The sequence below is a fragment of the Pseudopodoces humilis genome, chromosome 3, assembly GCF_049639895.1.
Source record: "Pseudopodoces humilis isolate 2021_Gansu_Grassland_sample_001 chromosome 3, ASM4963989v1, whole genome shotgun sequence".
Lineage (NCBI taxonomy): Eukaryota > Metazoa > Chordata > Aves > Passeriformes > Paridae > Pseudopodoces > Pseudopodoces humilis.
The window spans coordinates 103,075,326-103,094,766 of NC_142202.1; the positions used below are offsets into that span (position 1 = coordinate 103,075,326).

Consider the following 19,441-nt stretch of genomic DNA (forward strand, 5'->3'; position numbering starts at 1 on the left):
GCACTTGTAGTGACATTAATCACACCTGAATTAGTGTTGTGATGCATAGGAATAACAACTGGCTTTGGCAAATGTATGCCTCACTTCCCTAGTGAGATCAGGAACAGCATAGGTTAGATGGGATGGATTTTTTATGAGGTGGGATCTTCCTTGCATCACTTTAAGCATTTAGAAATCCAGTTTCAGATCTAAGAAGGTTTACAGGGCTGCCTCTACAAGTGGCAGAAAGAAAGAGACGCTTGCTGATTCATTCCATCTTAAAATACACATGCATATATTCATCCTGCCTCTTTCAGACATCTCCCTCTGCACGGGGTGAATCATTGAAATTTCTGCCCCCCTCCATTGACTGCAGAGGGACCAAAGACAACTGACTTTTTAAACAGCAAAGATTTGATCAAGCCACCTTTGCAGAAGGCAAAGTTATTGTTTTAAGAGTTGTGATGAGGAATATGGATATAAGTGAAGACTGAAATATGTACTATTAAGACAATGACTTATGAGTCAGAGGTGCAGTCCTAAAAAGGCACCTGATGGATTCAAGCTCAAATTAAAATGAGGCTGGGAGGTGTAACTTTTCTTTAAAAAGTCTTTTTTCTGTTTCTTTGTTTTTGCTGCATCTCTTCTGTATTTTTCTTTTTATTCTTGGATTTCTCAGCCTCCTTTGGACTGAATACTTTTGGGATCCTCCCTCGTGGGGAGCCCTGCTTATCTCAGTTCTTATGATTCGAAGAAAACTCCTGAGCTCGTTAGAATCTTGTTTCTCGTGTTTATTAAAAGGTCATCACAAAACTTAACAGGTCTCTCTAGGCTGGCTACACAAGGTTATATCTTTGTAATCTGGTACATTTCTTTCTTCTGATGGTACAAACAAGGCCTTGTGGCACACTTCGTGTCTGATGCACAAAATGGCCCCAAAATATGCAGTTCTTTTATCTTTATACCTATTTTTACCCAATTAACAATGGACACGTATATTATTTTTCTTAATGACCCAATGACCCATCACCTCTGTGATGCACTGTGGCATTCTCTATCCAATCACTTACTACTACCCAAAAACCTCTAGGAGAAGAACATGAAGAAGAAAGAAGAAAGGACAAGAGATAACACCCTAAATCCTCCATCTTGTCTCCTGTTCTCTAAACTTTTTCACCCAGTGATTTAAAAAAATTTTCTAATCTACACACTTACTCTTTTAGCTTTTTCCATCTAACTTTAACATTTGTTTTCATGTATTACCATGAAAACATGCTCATGAATTTCATATTATATGAAATTCAGTGTTTTTCTGGATCTTATAACTAAGTATCAGAAACAAGGGCACACACTCTGTATTCCAGACTCCAACAGGAGGTGAACAGTAAAAGTACTTCTTGGTAAGCATATCAACTTAGGGAATTTGGCTTTGTACATATCAAACAGAATAGTAAAATTATGTTTCAAACAATAGAACAAGCTGATATCAAATAAGACATCCTGTAATTTAAGTGGAGAGAAAGCACGTTATTTTTTATAGCATGATCTTGCTTTTTTATAGCATTGTGACAGAATAAATGCATATTTATTTATAAACAAATGAAAACCAAGGAAAAAAATTGTTCATATATAAATGAAGTCAAGGCAGTGGCTAAAGTCTAAAAAACCTTATCCCCAAACATGAACCTTCAATAATCTTTATCTCAAAGAAAAGCAGCATTTTAATTGATGCTAGAGTTGACACTAGTTTCTACAAATTGACAAAAAAATCAGTTTCTCGGGCAGAAGAAATGATACAGTTTGGCATAACAAAACTAAATAGTTGTTTAGATGTAGACTGGTTCCATAACACTTGAAGATACTCAAGGAAGCTATAATGTTCAGGCATGCCCTCTCAATCTTCCCCCTAAAAAGAGGCATTTACAGCAACTATCCCAGAAAAGGTGTAGTACTGGATATTGGATAGATCTCTGACATATCTAAAATTGTATAAAACACTTGAATTATATAAAAGGCTTGAAATGCAAGGCTCAGAAAATGATCTCTGTGTAATGCTGCTGTGTGATTTGTTCCAGTAGCCACTTGAAGTAGTAATGTCCAGGAGGTTACAGATTTCTCATCTCATGAGGAAAAACCTACTGGAAACCATATTCTAGAATAAAAAGCAATCAAAAATTCATGTTTCATATAACGTACAAAACAAATTTGTCACAGCAGTCAAGGCTCTGATGTTGGAGCATTATGGATAATTAGGTGATTGCAATGGTGTTCACCATATGAATTATCAGAGAAAGGTAAATGTCCTGCAGGCATTTTAAGGTTATTATTTACAAGGACAAAATTTACTGGACAATGGTCCAGTGAGGAAAATACTCATTCCATTGCTGAAAAATCAGTCTTCCTCATCAAATCACACCTCCTTGTTACTTACTGATCACCACTGTCTATAGACACTGGACCAATAGCAAAATGAAACTATGGCAACAGATTTACTCACGTATGTGTCTGACACTCGGCATTAACAAGCTGATTGTTCTCATCAGAAATTAATCACTAAATTCTGTAGAACATATAAACCACTAAATTTTATTGAAATATTGGAAAAGAAGTGGGCTTTGAAGAAAATAAACCACAAACAAACAAGTTTGAGCTATGATGTATCAAGCCCAGAGAACAGAGGTAAGGGGGAAGCAAAAATTTTCTTAAAGACAAGTGAGCATTCAGAGCCTAAGCCTTCTCCAGAAATGTGGGCACTCCTCTGTGTCTAAAAGAGCCCGAGAGAAAGAGCAAGCAAAAGAAGAATTTTGTCCCTGTCCTTCCAAGTCTAAATAAGTGTTAGAGCCTGGAAACTCTTCTGAGCACTTGTGTCTCATTGAACAACTCAAGTTAAGTTACACTTTGTCCCATCATCTGTGTCCACTTGTAAAGGAGGAAAGCCAGCTACCACTTTTTGTAAGCAATTTCCCAATCCAAATGAGAGAAGGGAGCAGAAATGAGACCCTGCCATGTCACTCAGACCATGTCTGCAGGTTTGCTTCTACCCAAGCTGCTGGCTTCAGCATCGGGCTTTGGCTAGAGCCCTACTGTGACTCACAGGGCTGCATCAACAGTGGAGCTACTTGTGGGTCTGGAATTGCCCTTCATTTTCATGTTGCAAATGTAAAGAACAGCCTTTTGCTTTATTCCAGAATTAACAGAAAACAAATACATACTTTTAATGAAATAAGCTCAATGTTAGTTTTCTACTCAGAGAGAAAAATCCTACATATCAGTCATTGTTGTGTTAGAGCACCCCCCTGTACAGGTTTTACCCTTTCAAATGCTTTTTTTATTGCTTGAATCTAATTGAATATCCATCTCATTTCAAATAAAATTTAAAAATATATCTCTCTTCTTTTGCTTAAACCTCTTTTCTGCATTTATTATTCAATTTGGTTGGATAATTGCATTCCTTAATGCCATTACTCTCTATTTTCCTCCATTTCTTTTACAGAGAGAGATTACAGGCCTGAATCTGATATTTGGTAAAGCCAGTAAAGTAATCTGAAATCACTGGATTTATTCCAATTTTTTTCTGTAGTGCCACATAAATCAGAACCTAGCCTGTTTTTTCATCCATAGTTTGAAGTTTATGTTATCAGCAGTAAATCACAACTGCTTCTAATTTCAGTATGGTGCTACACAAACACAGAATCACAGAATGGGTCAGGCTGGAAGGGACTGTAGTGGGACATTGAGTCCTGCTCAGGTTCATCCCAGAGCACATGGCACAGGATTGTGTCCAGATGGTTCTTGAATATCTTCAGTGAGGGAGACTCCACAGCCTCTGGGCAATCTCTTCCAGTGCTTGGTCACCTGCACAATAAAGAAGTTATTCCTCATACACACCTACATGTTAATTCTTATTTTTTGGTCATGGCAGGTTAAAAACTTGAAATAGAGCCCTAAGTTTTGTATGAAGGGGGAAGACTGTGTAGTGCTCAGCCCCACTTAGCGGGGTCAGCTAGACTGGGGCCACTGTGCTTGGCATTGCCCAGCCCCGTTTGGCTGTCACTGTTTTGGGTATCTCCTGCCCCTGGTACTGCTGCCAGTGTCTGGCATGATGCTCCTTGCCTGCCTTTTCTGTCCTGACAGCAAACACCTGGAGGTGGATTGCTTTCATCTTCCACTCCTACAGGTTGTTGCAGTCCTTCTTTCTTGTGGGCAAAGTGCAGCTGTGGAGCTGCTCTGTATTTGGGGTTCTGAGCAAAGAGCAGGAAGATGGAACTGAGCTGTGTGAGGCAGTTCTTGTCTTGTGGGAGTTCGGAGAGCTGCAGATGCCATGACATCATGAAGTAAAGGCCATTGAGGAGGATTGGCTTACAGGAGAGACAGTGAAAGGAGAAAGTCCCTTCTAAGCTGACTGACCCCTTTTTCAGGAGGTTTATAGTGTAGGACTGAGATCATGTCCAAATCTTAAGAGCTGGTATCATGCCTCAGTGCCAGAACCTCCTCTAACATATCTTCATCATTTGCATGTCTTGGGAGAAAAAAAGAGCTTTCCTGAGTGGTTCTACTATGCAAAGTGTAGGGCAGGGCTCAGCATCATCCCTGTTTCATGCAGTCTGACTTAGAAATTGTGTTGACAACTGATGTGAAGAGATGCTTCACTAATAGGTTAGGGAAATTATAATTGTATAACAATTTGGGATGGAAGGGAACTTACAGATCATCTAGCTCCCCTTCCATGGGTAAGGAGCCTTCCCTAGAACAGGTTGCCTATAGCCCCATCCAACCTGGCTTTGAGCACTTTCAGGGGTGGGACATCCACAACTTCTCTGAACAACGTGTTCCAGTGCCTCACCACCCTTACTGTAAAATATCTCTTCCTTATATCCAGGGTAAATGTACCTTCTTTCAGCTGAAAACCAGTGCCCTTTTTCATGTCATTACAGCCCCAGGAAAAGAGTCTCTGTCCATGGGGATGAAAAAATTTTTCCTGTTTTCCAAACATATAGTTCCTTGGACACTTATTTCACTGGGGCTTTGGGTATGAGGCTGTTGTTTGTTTTGTGTGTGAAAGACAGACTTTAGCTCCAAATTTCTTCTGTGAAATAATAAATGCATTGGAAGGAATGAGGCATCTGTGTGGCTTGATAGCCTCTCTATCTATCCTTCATGCTGGCATTAGTAGACAAAAGGCAGTATCTGACACAGCCTGAAGAGAAAGGAACAATGCTGGGAGTTGTTAGGAGTCATAGTTATCAGCACAAAGCTGGAAATTTGATAAACAGTCTGCTTAAAAATCATGTGAATATTATTCTGCTATTGTAGATTGTAGACATTGGTCTCTGCTTTCCCCAGCATTAATTGTTTGGGGTTTTGTTACCCCTATATATGTGTGTATGTTGGAGTCTATACACTGATGTGCCGTTTATAGATTTGCATTGTGTCAAAGACTGCAGAGACGCCCACCACTGTTGCTTGCTCAATGCCTGGATTTCACATGTCATCCCCAGGAGTCAGCACGTTCCTGTGGGAGCTTGTGGGCTGGGAGTGGGCAGAGGGGTGGGGATGAACCACAGTTTTCCTTCCAGCCTAATGAGTGCCTGCCAGCACAGCTGAGCTGGCAAAGTGAGTGTTGTCATTTGCTTCTGGCATAGTCCACACGATTCATTCCCACTTCCCAAAGCCAGGGAAGAGCAAGAAAAACATGCACCATACAAGGGAATTCATTTAATGCACAGACCTCACGAGGCTGCAGAGGTATTGGTTGACTACCAGCTACCTCAGCTCCTGCAGAATTACTGGGAGAGTGAGTGTGTGAGCATGGGCAGGTGTCAAAGCAGCCAGAGTACATGGGAATAAGTTGGGGTAGCCTAAATCACTTTGGTGCTTGTGCCCAGGGTTACGAGGTGAATCTTTCTGCACTCCTGGAATCAGTGAGGGGAGGGGAGGGAGGTGGCTTGACTCACCAGTATCTCTTCTCCAAAGGCTGCCTTGGAGGAGCACTTTTTCTCTCAGCTACCCATGTGGGAATTTAGTGAAATTAGGCAGCTACTGTGAATATCAAAACCAGGCCGAGTGACGGCACCATTTAATGTAAAACACATTTCTGTGTTTCACAGAATGATAGAATCACCAAGATTTGAGGGGGCTTACAAAGATGCTCAAGTTCAAGCCCCTGCTCAAGTATGGTCAACTACAGATGATTGCTCGGAGTTGTGTCCAGTTGGGTTTAAAATACCTTCAAGGATGGAAACTCCACGACCTTTCTGGGTAATCTGTTTCAGTGTTGGATCACCTGCTCAGTAAGGAAATGTTTTCTAACATCAAGACAGAATTTCCTGAAATTGAATTTGTGTCCATTGCCACTTGTCTCACTGGTCACCCCTGAGAGGAGGCAGGTTCTGCTGTCTTTGTTCCCTCATTGGGTATTTAGACCCACACTGATTAAGACCCCCTGAGCCTTCTCTCCTACAGGCTGAACAGCTCCAGCCCTCTCAGACTTTCTTTGTGTCACCTGTGCTCATCACCTTTGTGGCTCTTTGCTGGACCCCAGTAAGTCCATGTCTGTCTGGTGCATGGAACCCAGCACTGGACACAGTGACCTGGGGAATGGTGAGAGGTGTCTCAGCAGTGCTGAGCAGAGGGGAGGAATCACCTCCCTCAGACTGCTGGCAACACTTTTCTAGTGCAGTTTGGAAAGCGAATGGGTTCATGTAACTATGTCTAAGGAAAGTAAGCAAAACAACACAAGGCTGGGTTTTAGGGACACTGTTGAACATTGTTGGTGCTATCTTCTCAGTGGAATTTGGGTAATTTTTCAATGCAAATAGGAGATCTTTGGCAGCACTCAGTTTACTCTTCCTTAGGAACAGCCAGAGTTCCATTTGTTTGCTCTTGGTCCCTTTGAACACTGAGCACATACCAAGGAGGCCGAAGGGGAATGAAAGGAGAGGAAAGAAGGCTGGGAATGGAGCTGTGTAAACAACACTTTGGGGGGTCTTTTGAAATCATTAAACAGCAAACAAGATTCTGTAAGTCATGTTTTGCTATTCAAATTAAACTTATCTTAGGTGTTTAGTTTAAATTTTGTTTTGTGAAACTGTGCTCACACTGACAGTTTACTACTGGCAAGCCAAACAGCAGGAGAGGCAGAACTGATAAACCTGTGCAGAACTTGCTGTGAAATATGCTAGGTAAAAAGCCTTGCCATTGACCAGGAGGTTGGGATGATGATCGAGTGGAGAGCTTTTGAAACGACACGAGTGTGTGTGGGACACATGATAGCATTGCAGGAATTATATCAAACAAGCAGAACCAGGCCTTAAAGCTGGAGGAGCTGTCTGGCATGGGCCTCCTCAGGTCCAGCATGGCAAAGAGCAGGCAGATCCATCCTCACATTGTCCCTGCCTGCTGCTGGCACAGCCTGGACTGCTTTTAGCTTTGGCTGTTAAATGAAATTCCATCTTTTACATCTGACTTTCCTATGGACCTGTAAAAGCAACAATTAAGGTGTTACTTAATGAAATGCTGGAGTAGACTACTATTTCTGAAAAGCAATTTTCTCTGGATGGCTGACAGCCTTTTTAAGTGTTTCAGAAAAGGGATATGTTTTTAAACTCAACCTTCATTGCTCTTGCTAGTTTTTGCACAATAGTAGAGTTTTAGTGTTTTTCTTGATCTCCAGTTTGGGTTGTGTTGCCCTTGCTAGTGTAAATAACCATTCTTCTGCCAGAGTAATCTCACAGGGAGCAGACTTGACATTATATCAATGCTGTGTGGCACTCACCTGCCGGGTTCCGTGGTTGTCATGAATCTCTCTCCCATATCAACCCTTTTTTTTTTCTTTCATGATTTCTTGCCGGAAAATACAACTGAGTATGAATAGCTGTGCTTGGATTTTCACATTGCATGGTTGGAAATATAGCACTTAGAAGCAAATTTATAGTTGAAAATGATAAAATTTACTAAACAAAAAAACTTGCAGAGTGATCTTTCCTCCTCTTGAAATCTTAGTGATTGTGCAGCTGTTCTCTCCTGTCTTCCTAAGGCATATTTGTAGATTTTTACAAGGAAAAAGCATGTTTGGGAAACTGTGATTGTAAGTTAATTAAAAATAGTTTTAATTTTAGAAAACTAAATGTGTTGGCAGTAGCATACTCATTGCTAATGGGTGATTGTACTTTTTCAATAATAATAAGAGATTCAATAAAGCTCTAGAAGATGTTAGGATATGATTAACTAGATAATCTGTGTATTTGATTTTATTCCCAAATAAGATGGATCTCTCAGACCCAGAAGTCTGAGTTGATATTTTATAATTATATGAGACTCTTGAGCTTTCTTGCAGATTGCAATTCAATTCTGTAGGAAAAGAGCTTTAAAACTTGAAGAAAGAATGACTGCTTCTAATTCCAGGAAGGCATTGTGACCAGCTTGGTCAGTTTGCTCACTGTCCCAAACAGAGCCCAGCAGATCATACACCATGCTGTGCTGGAGCAGCAAGTAAGAGTACAGAACCCAGCAGTCACAAATTATACCTTTCTCAAATACTGCTTTGGTTCTGTGGAAAAAATAGTTTCTGAGAGTGTTTATCAAAATGCCAGCTGTGGTTTTCCTTTACTAGAGGATATTCTGTGGTGAGGTACATCAGAAATGGCTGAAAAGGTGATTGGCACTTAGTGGACAACATGTGGCAGACAAATGGCAAAATGAGGGACCTGGATCACAGAGACAAAAAGCTGGTGACTTGTTTCTCTGACTCTGATGATAGGTTACGTGTGGATATATATCTTTATTCATACATATCTCGTATTCTTACACACATGCAGATCCACTCCATGCTCTGTAGATGTTCTACAGTGGATTATGCTCACATCACTGAAAACAGCATAGGTACCTCTGGCAGATGTGGCTGAGATTCACAGTTCTGTTCCACCTCTCTGTAGTGCCAAGGGCTGTAAAGCTAATAGATAAAAAAGCTAAAGATAAAAAAGCTTCTCTAACAGAAGAGTGGTCAGTTAAAACAATCTGATCTTTACCCATTGAGGATGCTTTTTTTTTAATCCATAAATATTGTTGAGTTAAATACTTATGGGGGTATGAATCCAGGTGAAGAGTCAAGCAAAAACACAACTGGCTAAATTAGGAGAGAAAAAAATAGCTTGTTGAATCTACCTAGGATAGTTACTATAACTGCTGAGTATCTTTAGGGGTTTTCTGGGTCCTAAGCAAAGCACCTTACGACTGCAAAAGCTAACAGAGTGTCAATAAAATAAAAAAAAAGCAGAAGTAAATATGCCTCATAAAGAATAAAACTAATTTTTAAAAGTCACTGTTTCTTGTCAAAGCCATCTGAGTTGGAGCTAGAGCAATAACTGCATTAATATACTTTAATCTCCATAGGATTTAAATTCAGAATATGACAAACTAGGTCAATGTCATACATGAGAAGATGGGGACTTCAGAGATAAGGCTGGGGCAGTTGCTCTAAATACTGTAAATTGCAAACCCATCATTTAGTCAAAATAGCTGATTTCTGGACATCTTCATGCTCTCACATATTTGTGCTAAGTTTATCAAAATGTGTGAACAGGAGCTTGGCAGAGCCTCAAAGTAAGTTTAGAGCATGAAGTAAGTTTAGACCAGGGAGGACCATGGCCAAAAGTGAGAGGTTCCTTTTAGGAACAGACCTGGTGCTGCTGGCACTGTGGCACCAGGGGATGTGTTGACCATACACAGACACTGTGAGGAATAATTAACTTTGCACCTGCTCAAGGAATGTTCCTATAAAGGAAAATATATAAATATATTGATTTGTTGGAAGAGAGCAATGCATGTCCTTCTGAAGAGAAAGAAACTTCTGCTTTGAAATAGGGGAAGACGCCAAAAGCAATAGATTAAAATCAGGAATGGGTGGTGATACGAACTAGAAATCAATGCATTCAGTGTGGTGGAGTCATTAGACACAGATGCTATACTGGAGATAAAAATGGAAATGTAAAGCTGGGCTCTGGAAAGAAATTATTCATTGCTTTGCAGTTCTCTACAGGACAAATTAAGTGCTGTCTGTCATCTGATTTAAAAGTAACTGAAATATATCTGTCATGAAAAAACCTAGCAAAATTGGAAAAAGTTAAAGATGGGGTTTTCTCTAAAGTTCTCTTAAAGGACGTCTTTGGTCAAATGTCAAAGAACCTGAAAGTATTTCAAAGGGCCAGCATGGAATTACTGTATTTATCTACACACACACAAAAATTTTGCATTTCTGTTTTATATTTAATATTTTAAGTGTATATTAAATGTATATAACAAATGCAGCGAATATCTTCAGAATTAATGGTGATGAAATGTAAACAGTGATGAAATGTTAACCATATGTTTATCAATTTTTCATTAAATATATAAATATACATCTATTTATACTCGTGTGTATATATATATATACATGTACATGTACAAATGTGTAGGAATTAAATTTATGTTTCCAGTTTGGTTTCATCATTTTTTGAGACCAAGTTTGTGGACTCTTGCATTGTCTGCTCCCAGTGGAATACCTAATTCTGTATGTTACAAGTGTGTCTGTCCAAGCCTTGGACACGTGGAGGACTAGCTGCTAATGTAGCTGTCATATCAGAAACTATTTTCAAGACAGAGAGGTATTCTGTGGACATCCCTGAATCTGTGACATATTTTGTTATATTCAAAGAAAAGAACAAGTAATCTTTTTCAATCTTATTGTAAAGAAAAGCTGTAAATTACCTAATTTTAAGGTAAACGAATAGTCTGTCCCCAGGCCTTAAGATTCCTAAATGAAAGAAGAATGTTGCTTTTTTCACTATTTCAGCCTCCAATAATCAAGCACTTAGGTTCATGTTCACTAGCAAATTTGTGAAGTTGCACTTGAATGAAAGCAGCAGTGAATGCAAAACAGTTGTGCAAGTTATGTGGTTAATTCCAGTTTAAAGTGTTCACATTTGGCTAATTGCATTCATTTATTTCTTCTTAAGGCAAAATGGGGAAACAAAATAGTAAGCTGGCCCCTGAGGTGATGGAGGATCTGGTGAAGAGCACGGAGTTCAATGAACACGAGCTAAAACAGTGGTACAAAGGATTTCTAAAGGACTGTCCAAGTGGTAGACTGAACCTTGAGGAGTTTCAGCAGCTCTACGTAAAAGTAAGTTGTTCACTAAGTTGTTTGTTAACTTAAAAGTAAGTTATTTGACTGTAGAAAAAGTTATGAAATAACTTAAAGCAAACGTATGATGCAGAGCTGCTGGTCGTTTAGACTGAGGAATAACTTTGCAGAAGCAATGGTGGGGATGAGGCAATGAGTGAGAAGTGTTGCCCTCATCACACCAGTGATTTGTGTAACTATAGTGACCAGAACCAAAAAACAACCAAAAAAACCGTGATTTACTCACAAGAAATATAATACATTCTCTGTGCTCTGAAATTCATGGACATCATTCACCTTCAAAGGATGGCCATGGTCCTGTTCAATATAAACCATGTGATTGCTGGACATACTTATGTAAAAGTGGTGAAGTTTAATGCCAGTATGACCTGCAGATAAATTTTGCACTGTGCACAAAGGATTTCAGCCATAAATTTTAGGTATTGCATTTATATTTTTCCCTGCTGTCACTTTTTTCTTGTTTTATTGGGAAGGGAAAGCAGGCCGATCTGTTTATTTTCTCCTTATTTTCCATTACCTTGTCACGTTCAATGCAGTCTTTCCCTTACATTTATTATGTATTTATTCTGTAACAAGAAGAACATGGGGTAGCATAAAAAATGTATTCATGTTACAAAGATAATTATATTTTAATTCAGAATTGAGTGTCAGCCTAAAGGTCAGAGACTTCAAAGTAATGTTAATTAGGAGAAATATTGAATGGCAGTGATGAACTGTAGGATCAGAACAGCTCACAAATACAATGTGAGGCTGAATAAAAATAAAGCAGACGTTCAAATGTAAGCAGTTAATATTGAGCACACTGGCAATTTTTGCAGACACGTGGGACTGTTGTTTCCTTCAAATGCATGCTACAGTTCTTTCCTAAATTTCTTCAATGTTGAACCAGATCACTCTGCAAACCTTTCTTTCTAATGAATTGTTCTAGCAAAAACTTCTAATTCACCTTACACAAATAATCTCCTGTCTTCATATTGATTCATCAAGATGTTGCCTTGCAATCCTATTCTTACTAAACAAATAAGTTTGTAATTAATTATATTTTCAGATTAAAGAATTTGTACAGCCTCAGGTGTTGTGCTTGTTTATAAATTATAAGTTCAGTTTTAAACAGTACTCACTGCACATCCAGCAAGAGCAGACATCCAGTCATTTCTCATACATGTTTCTGGGAAAAATAAACAGTCTTTAAAAAATTCTTAATAAAGTGTGTTTCTCTTCAGAAAATAATTTCTTTTTGGAAAATCACAGTAAAGGTGTTTTGGGGTATTTTTATTGTTTTGTTTTGATGTTTTGTTTTTTGGTGTTTTTTTTTGTTTTTATTTGTTTATTTAGGTTTGTTTTCTTTTGTTTTGTTGTTGCAGGTTTGTTTTTGGTTTGTTTTTTTTTGGTTGGTTTTTTGGTTTTTGGTGGAGTGCTGATTTTTGTTGGGTTTTTTTTTATTATTTTCTATGCCGTGAGAAAAAAACCCATGTGACAATAGCTCATAACTCCCAGGACTTCCTTCCTCTAAATGGGTGCTTGAAGCATTCATAGATATCTCACAAGATACTTTACTCATAAAGACACATCAGAGAGTAAATTCAATATCATGTTTGCAGAGATGGTAATGCAAAAAATAACATGAAGAGTGCAAGCAGTATTTTGCTCTTGATATTTGAAGGCAGCTTTGTAATCTTACTAAACTGCAATATCCAACTTTTAGTTTTATGGCCTCATGTATCTTTGGACATGGACATCAAATATGATTCTCTCCCTTGCTTTGGTAGTTGTGGGGTTTGATTTTTGCTCTGTAATGGCACTGACATATATTTAGTCCATTTTATTGTGATCCTGTATTTAATGTCTATATGGGGCAAAATACTAATTTGGTGAGGAGAAATATGATTAGGTGTAGTAAATCCAGAGTTTTACTTCTCTCTGTGGCAGAAATGCCTGTAAAATAATGTCTCTGAGGAGCTCATAGTCCGATTGTTGGCCATGGTGGCGACTTCTCCTGTGTAGGACATTCTGTCTGCTCCAGCTTCTGGCTGCAGATAAACCCCCAGATGTGAAATCTGATCTTTCCAGGAGCAGCCACCAGCAGGAGACCCGAAGCATGATTACATTTATAACATTTCAGTTCACTTAAAGTAAATTTAGGGTGAAAATGCACGAAGCATGTATTGATTCGTAATTCCTCTGCATAAATTTATAGTTGGGAGGAATGACATTTATCTGTTGGTCTGAACTGGATTTTACTGAGGAAGATTTCCATAGATCAATATATTTTGAAAATAAATACAGGAGTTGCCTCTATTTCCAGTTCATTTTGGCCTAAGATGACATTGTTTCTTTGTTTGTGACATCTGTGGGGTGCTTTTTCATGTGTGTTGATTATAAGGAGTTGGTCATCTAACTTAGATGCAAAGGAAACTCCTTATTGTTTTTACTCACACACAGTAGAATATATCCTCATCCTAAACAGACAAAACATTTTATATCAGCAATACTTTGAGGTGAATTTCCTGGTTATCTGCACTTCTCTTCCATCAGAACTGCAAAGTACATGCACAGTCTTGGGGCATAGAAACTTGTTTTTTTTTATGAAACATAAATAGATGAGTCCTAGATGTTCACACCTGAAGTGTTACTGTGTCTAATTCCTGCTAATTAGCTTGGGTTGGTCTGAAAGGGAACATCCAGAACCTGTGTGATGTGGATGTCAGGTCCTCAACATGAGCCCTTCCAACATTACCTATTGGCATCAATTGTACTGTGCTGTTTACTGATGCAGATGAAGACTCTATTGACTGAAGGGGGAATTACTCTACTTTGGCTTGGAATTTGCTATTGAAGTTTCCATTATGAATACAAATCATCCAGTGCTTAAAATAAGTAGCAGTTACACCAATGGACTCCACAGAAAAATATATTTGCAGCACTTTTAGTGGAAGTGTCTATAAAAATATTTAGTCAAGAATACCTCTTTTGAATAAGCAGCTAATAGGCAGAAATATACTTTACACTATTGCATATAACATTTTCTATTGCATTTAACATTTTCTGCAATATAATAGGTTCACTGAAAATACTGGTCCATTTTTTTGGTGGATGGATTCTTCTTGGGATACAAAATCTCCGGCAAACTGTTTGGGCTCGTGTTTCCCTCCATGGCATTGAATGAAGTACTGCTTCTGCAATATTTTAAATAGTTTATTGAAGAGTTGGTTATATACTGCAAGTCCAGAGCCACAAAGAGTCCTAAATACTGAAACACTGAGTTAGCTGTCCTGACAGTCTGCACAGAGCATGGGAGGGGGAGAAATCTGTGGATAGCATTCTGAGAAAGCTAAAACTCGAGCCAGCTTTTGTAAGACACGTGAAAAAACATGAGGCATTGCTCAGGACAGGAACTGGTGCTAAATTCTAAGTTTCTCCAGAGTATGGGAGTTGCATCTTCCTACTGCAGAGAATCATCTAAACAGTAGGAAAAGCAAAATCAACTGACTGGAGTCCTTTTGCTTTCTCTCTTAAGTGACAAAAATAATGTAATTGCCCTACCTTTATCACAGTGGTTTATGTACTCTTTAAGCTGTAGAAAACTGAATCAATTAGAGGAAGAGCATTGCCAGCAGGTCGAGGGAGGTGATCCTGCCCCTCTGCTCAGCCCTGGTGAGTATCTGGAGATCTGTGTCCATTCCTGGGTTCCTCAGGACAAGAGGGAGAGGGAGCTTCTGAAGCGGGTCCAGCAGAGGGTGACAATGATGAAGGGACTGGAGCATCTCTGTTATGAAGAAAAGCTGAGGGAACTAGGCCTGTTCAGCTTTGAGAAGAAATAAGTGAGAGGGGATCTCAGTTTATGGGTATCTGGGAAGGTGTCAAGAGGATGGACCAGGCTCTGCTCCGTGGTATCCAGCAATAGGACAAGAGGCAGAATGTGATGCACAGGAAGTTTCGTCCAAATATGAGGAAGAAATTCCTTACTGTGCAGTGACCACACACTGGAACTGATTGCCCAGAGCAGCTGGGTAGTCCCTCTCACTAGAGATATTCCAGAAGCCTCTGGATGCACTTCTGTGCCAGGTACTCTGGGATGACCCTGCTCGAGCAGAGAGGTTGGACAAGCTGTGGTGTCTTCCAACTTTACCCATTCTGTGAATTATCATGTCTCTGTTTGAATCTGCACTGCTTGCCCTTTCATTTATCTACCTGTGATGAGATAAGACCTTCTGGGCTGCTGGCAACATCCCAATTAACCTCTTTTTCTGTAGGAAGTAGCATCAGCCGAGCTGGAACCTAGAATTTCCTTCTTCAAAGAGAATACCTTAACTGTTAAGCTTAATCCTTATTGACTGGCTTAATTTTCCTTTTTCTCTCCTAAAAAGTCCTTAATTCTTTTATCTTGCACAAAACTTCATTGGCATTGCAGGTAGAGAGCTAAGAAATTAATATACAAAACTGTCATTAAAATAAAAAATACAAATAAAAACCTCTTGACTGTTCCTATCATTCTTTAGGGTTTCTTGCAGTCTGGAGGGCCAAATACATTTTCCTTCAGATCTTTTGAATTCACTGGGTTTAGATGAATCTGCCCTGGAGTGTGTAAGTGCATAATCACTGCTAATATTCACAGGAATTATGCATTTTTATTAAGTGGAAAATAGGCTTCTATATTGTGATACTTCTTGGAACTGGGTCACTGAACATGAGAAGCATATCCCTGCTTTAATAGAAACAAAAACCAATGGTCCTTTAATGGGAAGAGTAGAGTTAGGAATGATCATGATATAATGCTAATATTAAATAAAGTAACTTTGTGAATTTATTGCACCAATATTATTTAGATGTTTTGGAGTTTTATAGATAACTTTTAAATGAAGGAAAAAAAAAGAAAAAAGAATGCTATTTTATTAATTAGAATCAAATGGTTTGTCATATTTTTTGCTTCTATCTCACATTTCCGGCCTTGAAGGAATTGATTTCTAGTCCTTCATTTTAATATGCATAGAACAAAAGAATCTCAAAAATCTGTTGAAATTTAAGTGGGTGTATTTGCAGCCTCTTTCAAGACAGACTAGCATCTTTCTAAAGATGGCACAGAGCTCCTCAAAATATGAGGTTAGAGCTGGATTTCAGGCTTTCAGTGGCTGTAAAAAAGTAGGAAGGCACAGCTGTGTTTACAGATGTCCCAAACATAGATGCAGTTGTACTGGCAGAAACTGATGTTTCCTGGGATCATCTCTTAACTGGTAGAGCTGTGCTGGTTTTATGAGTGTCCTTTGGCCACTTAAGCTCTCCCTAAAACAGGAATACTTTTTAAGGTATCTCATACCATGTTAAATATATTATGCCAAATATAATTGATATATTTAGCATATTATACCAATCCTGTGTTGCTGTAGAACTGAAATAATGTAGATTATAAAAAATATTGATTTATCTACCCACACAATGATTTTAGCCTTGTTGCTACGTTCCAGAAGATCACATCTGGTGTGCCAGCAGTATTCCTGGACAATATGACAGGATATTTGCTTGCATGAATCACCTAAACTTAACTGCAACACAGAAGACATCATATGTATTTATTTATAAAGATGACTCTAAAAAATCTTTAAACTTGTTAATATTACTGCTGTGCTATTGAATTTTTCAAACTGATGTGGAATAAGAAAAATAATACTGTTATTTTAGAATTTTTTGATGCAAAAAAAATAGAGCAACAGAGAGCACTGGTTTGGAGACATCACAATAAAGAGCAGTGCATATCTAGATAGGCAGATAGAGTCTGGAAAGGAATGACAGTAACATTACTGGCCTCAGTAGAAGTATTGCTTGTGGGAGGTTGTAAAACAGTTGATGAGGTAGAGATTCTTAATGCATTCCTTAAGCACTTAATACCAATCTGCACATCTGAGACAATTACTGTAAGTCATTAGAAAGAAATTCTCTTTTTCACCAGAGGTTCAGTGAAGTTGCTATGAAAATAAAATTAATATAGCGGAATCTAAATGGCAGTGTGCTGAAAAGCAGCTGTGCTTGTGGTCCTGCACTGTCACTGGGGAGTGCTTTCCAGGATGAGCAATGTGCTTGGAACTCTGAAGCTGTATTAAAACTGGGTTCTGGTAACTTTAAAAGTGATTGCAATTCCTTTTCAAACAGGATCTGGCAAAAAAAAGAGTCAGGGTCTTGTTGCCTGGATGTTTTCCATACAAAACTGCTTTTGCCATTATTCTTTTTCTTCTCCTTATAGGCATGAATAGGCAGGTGCTGTGCCAAAATGCAGGTCTACTCCTGAACCACATAAAAGGCTTATTATATATTTCAAACAGAAGCTGAGATTGTGCTCCATGCATTTTAAAACAAAGGGCCAGAATGCTTATTACTTATAAAACCTAAATCAAACAAACCCTGAAGGCAGTGTTAGCTTAGAAGATGACTTTGAGCAATTCAGGGAAGGGGACGATACTGGTAACGTGCCTTTCTGCTGCATTTCTGTCTCTGTGCTGATCCCAGGAAAAATAATGTCTGGGCTTAATGTTGTTCTGTGGAACAGATTTTAAAATCTGTCTTTAGTAAATAGAGCTTTAAAGATCAGCAACCATCCTGCAAAACAAAATACAGTAAATAAACATGGATTCTCATTTAAGCTGCAAAGCAAATTGAAAACAGTTATTTCCAGAAGAGGACCAGCATGCAGAGTAGCAAACAGTTCTGAAAATATGGCTGTGAATCAAAACACTGTCTACTAAGAGCCTCTAACAATGTGGAATGGAGTCAGTTTAGATTGAAACACTAATCTCAGTGAAGCTAATGGGAGTTTTCATTCCTGATCCTTACTTAAGCGCTTAGGGCTGTGCTGAGCTCCCGAAATTGTTTATCTTTGTGAGACCCGAGTGCTGTGAAGTCTGGTGCAAGCTCCATTAACTCTTTGTGTCCAGTCCTACAAGCTGGATCTGGAGTCTGGAGAGCTCCTCTCATCAGGTCTGAAGATGTGCACACTGGGACCTGTCATGTAAAGGCAGCAGTGGTTTAAACACTATGTCTGGAGGGAAGGGGTGCAAGTTTCAAAGGCAAAGAAGGTCGAGTCCTTTTCTCCTTGATAATTTTAAAGGCTAAAAGACTTTTTTTTTTTTTTTTTCCTTCTGGTGCAGAGCATATAGTGGCCCATATCCCTTAGACAGTCTCCTCTGAAGACTCTAAATCTGGGAAATGAGGAAGTCACACAATTTTAAGAGATGAAATCTAAACAGCTAAATCTTAATTTCTCTAAAGAGTAGCTTGTGGAGCATCCAGGCCAGTGGATCTTCCTAATGCTTGAACAAATCAGTAGCATATGCTGACACTGTCTGGAAGAGTCAGGAATCATGGTCACAGGAATCCAAAAAGCAGTCCAACTGTCCAAAGGCATCTTCAGGGTGTACAGAGTCAGCAGATGTGTGGGAATGCAAAGATTTAGTCCAAACCTCTGATTATTACCAAGTATTGAATATAACTGTAATTCTGTGGCTATATGTGGTTCTTGGAAACATTTAAAACTGACTTCCAATGCATTGAAGAGAGTACATCCAGACAGGACATGGTGATCCAGCCTAGGATGCTTAAAAATATCACCATTTACATTCATGCCCCAGTTTCCACTGTAGTCTGATAAAAGAATGCAGGCTGGGTAAATTTTCCAACAATAACATGCAAATTACTTTCACTTCATCTTTTATTTTGAAGGAAACTCACCAGTTCCCAAAACTGTCATGCATTTTTATAAGAGACCTTCTTCCTTTGCAACTCACCTTTGATCTATGTTTTATTCCTCTGAGAAATCAAAACAATGAATTTGGGATACTGTGATTATTTCTGAAGCAAAGTACTGAATTCATTAACGAGGTTATCTGAAGGGTAATAAAGGAGCACTGCAGCTTGGATGGAGAGAGCCATTGCTAACACAAAGAACGAAAGAGCTCAAAGAAAAAGAACAGTGAACTGTCAGCACCACGTCCCATAGCTGTTATCACGTTCAGATCTACTATTTGCTGTTGCAATGCTTATTTTACCATTGTTACATAGTCCTCACAGCAGCTGTCAAGACTGATGAGTGGTTCACAACCTCTACACAATCTGTTGCACAAGTCAAGTGTTTCAGACTTTTGTCGTCCTGAAACTTCTGCTTCCTCCCTTCCTTTATCCTACCTCAGTGCTTTCCTTCTCATCACAAGGAAGGCTATTGACAAAACCAGTGAAAATCCTTGAGGATGTGCAGAAGAGAGAGACAGAGATAATAGTGACTGTGCTTCTTTCAGA

At 38.9% G+C, this 19,441-nt stretch overlaps 1 protein-coding gene across 2 annotated transcripts in view; it reads left to right on the plus strand.

Moving 5' to 3' along the window:
- Window positions 1–19,441, plus strand: part of VSNL1 (visinin like 1) — an 86,554-nt gene that overhangs the window by 28,796 nt on the left and 38,317 nt on the right. For both annotated transcript variants that reach the window (XM_005521845.3, XM_088053497.1), the window contains exon 2: window positions 10,974–11,140. In XM_005521845.3, coding sequence (XP_005521902.1) covers window positions 10,979–11,140 — 162 coding nt within the window. In that variant the 5' untranslated portion in view covers window positions 10,974–10,978. The remainder of the gene's footprint in view (window positions 1–10,973; window positions 11,141–19,441) is intronic.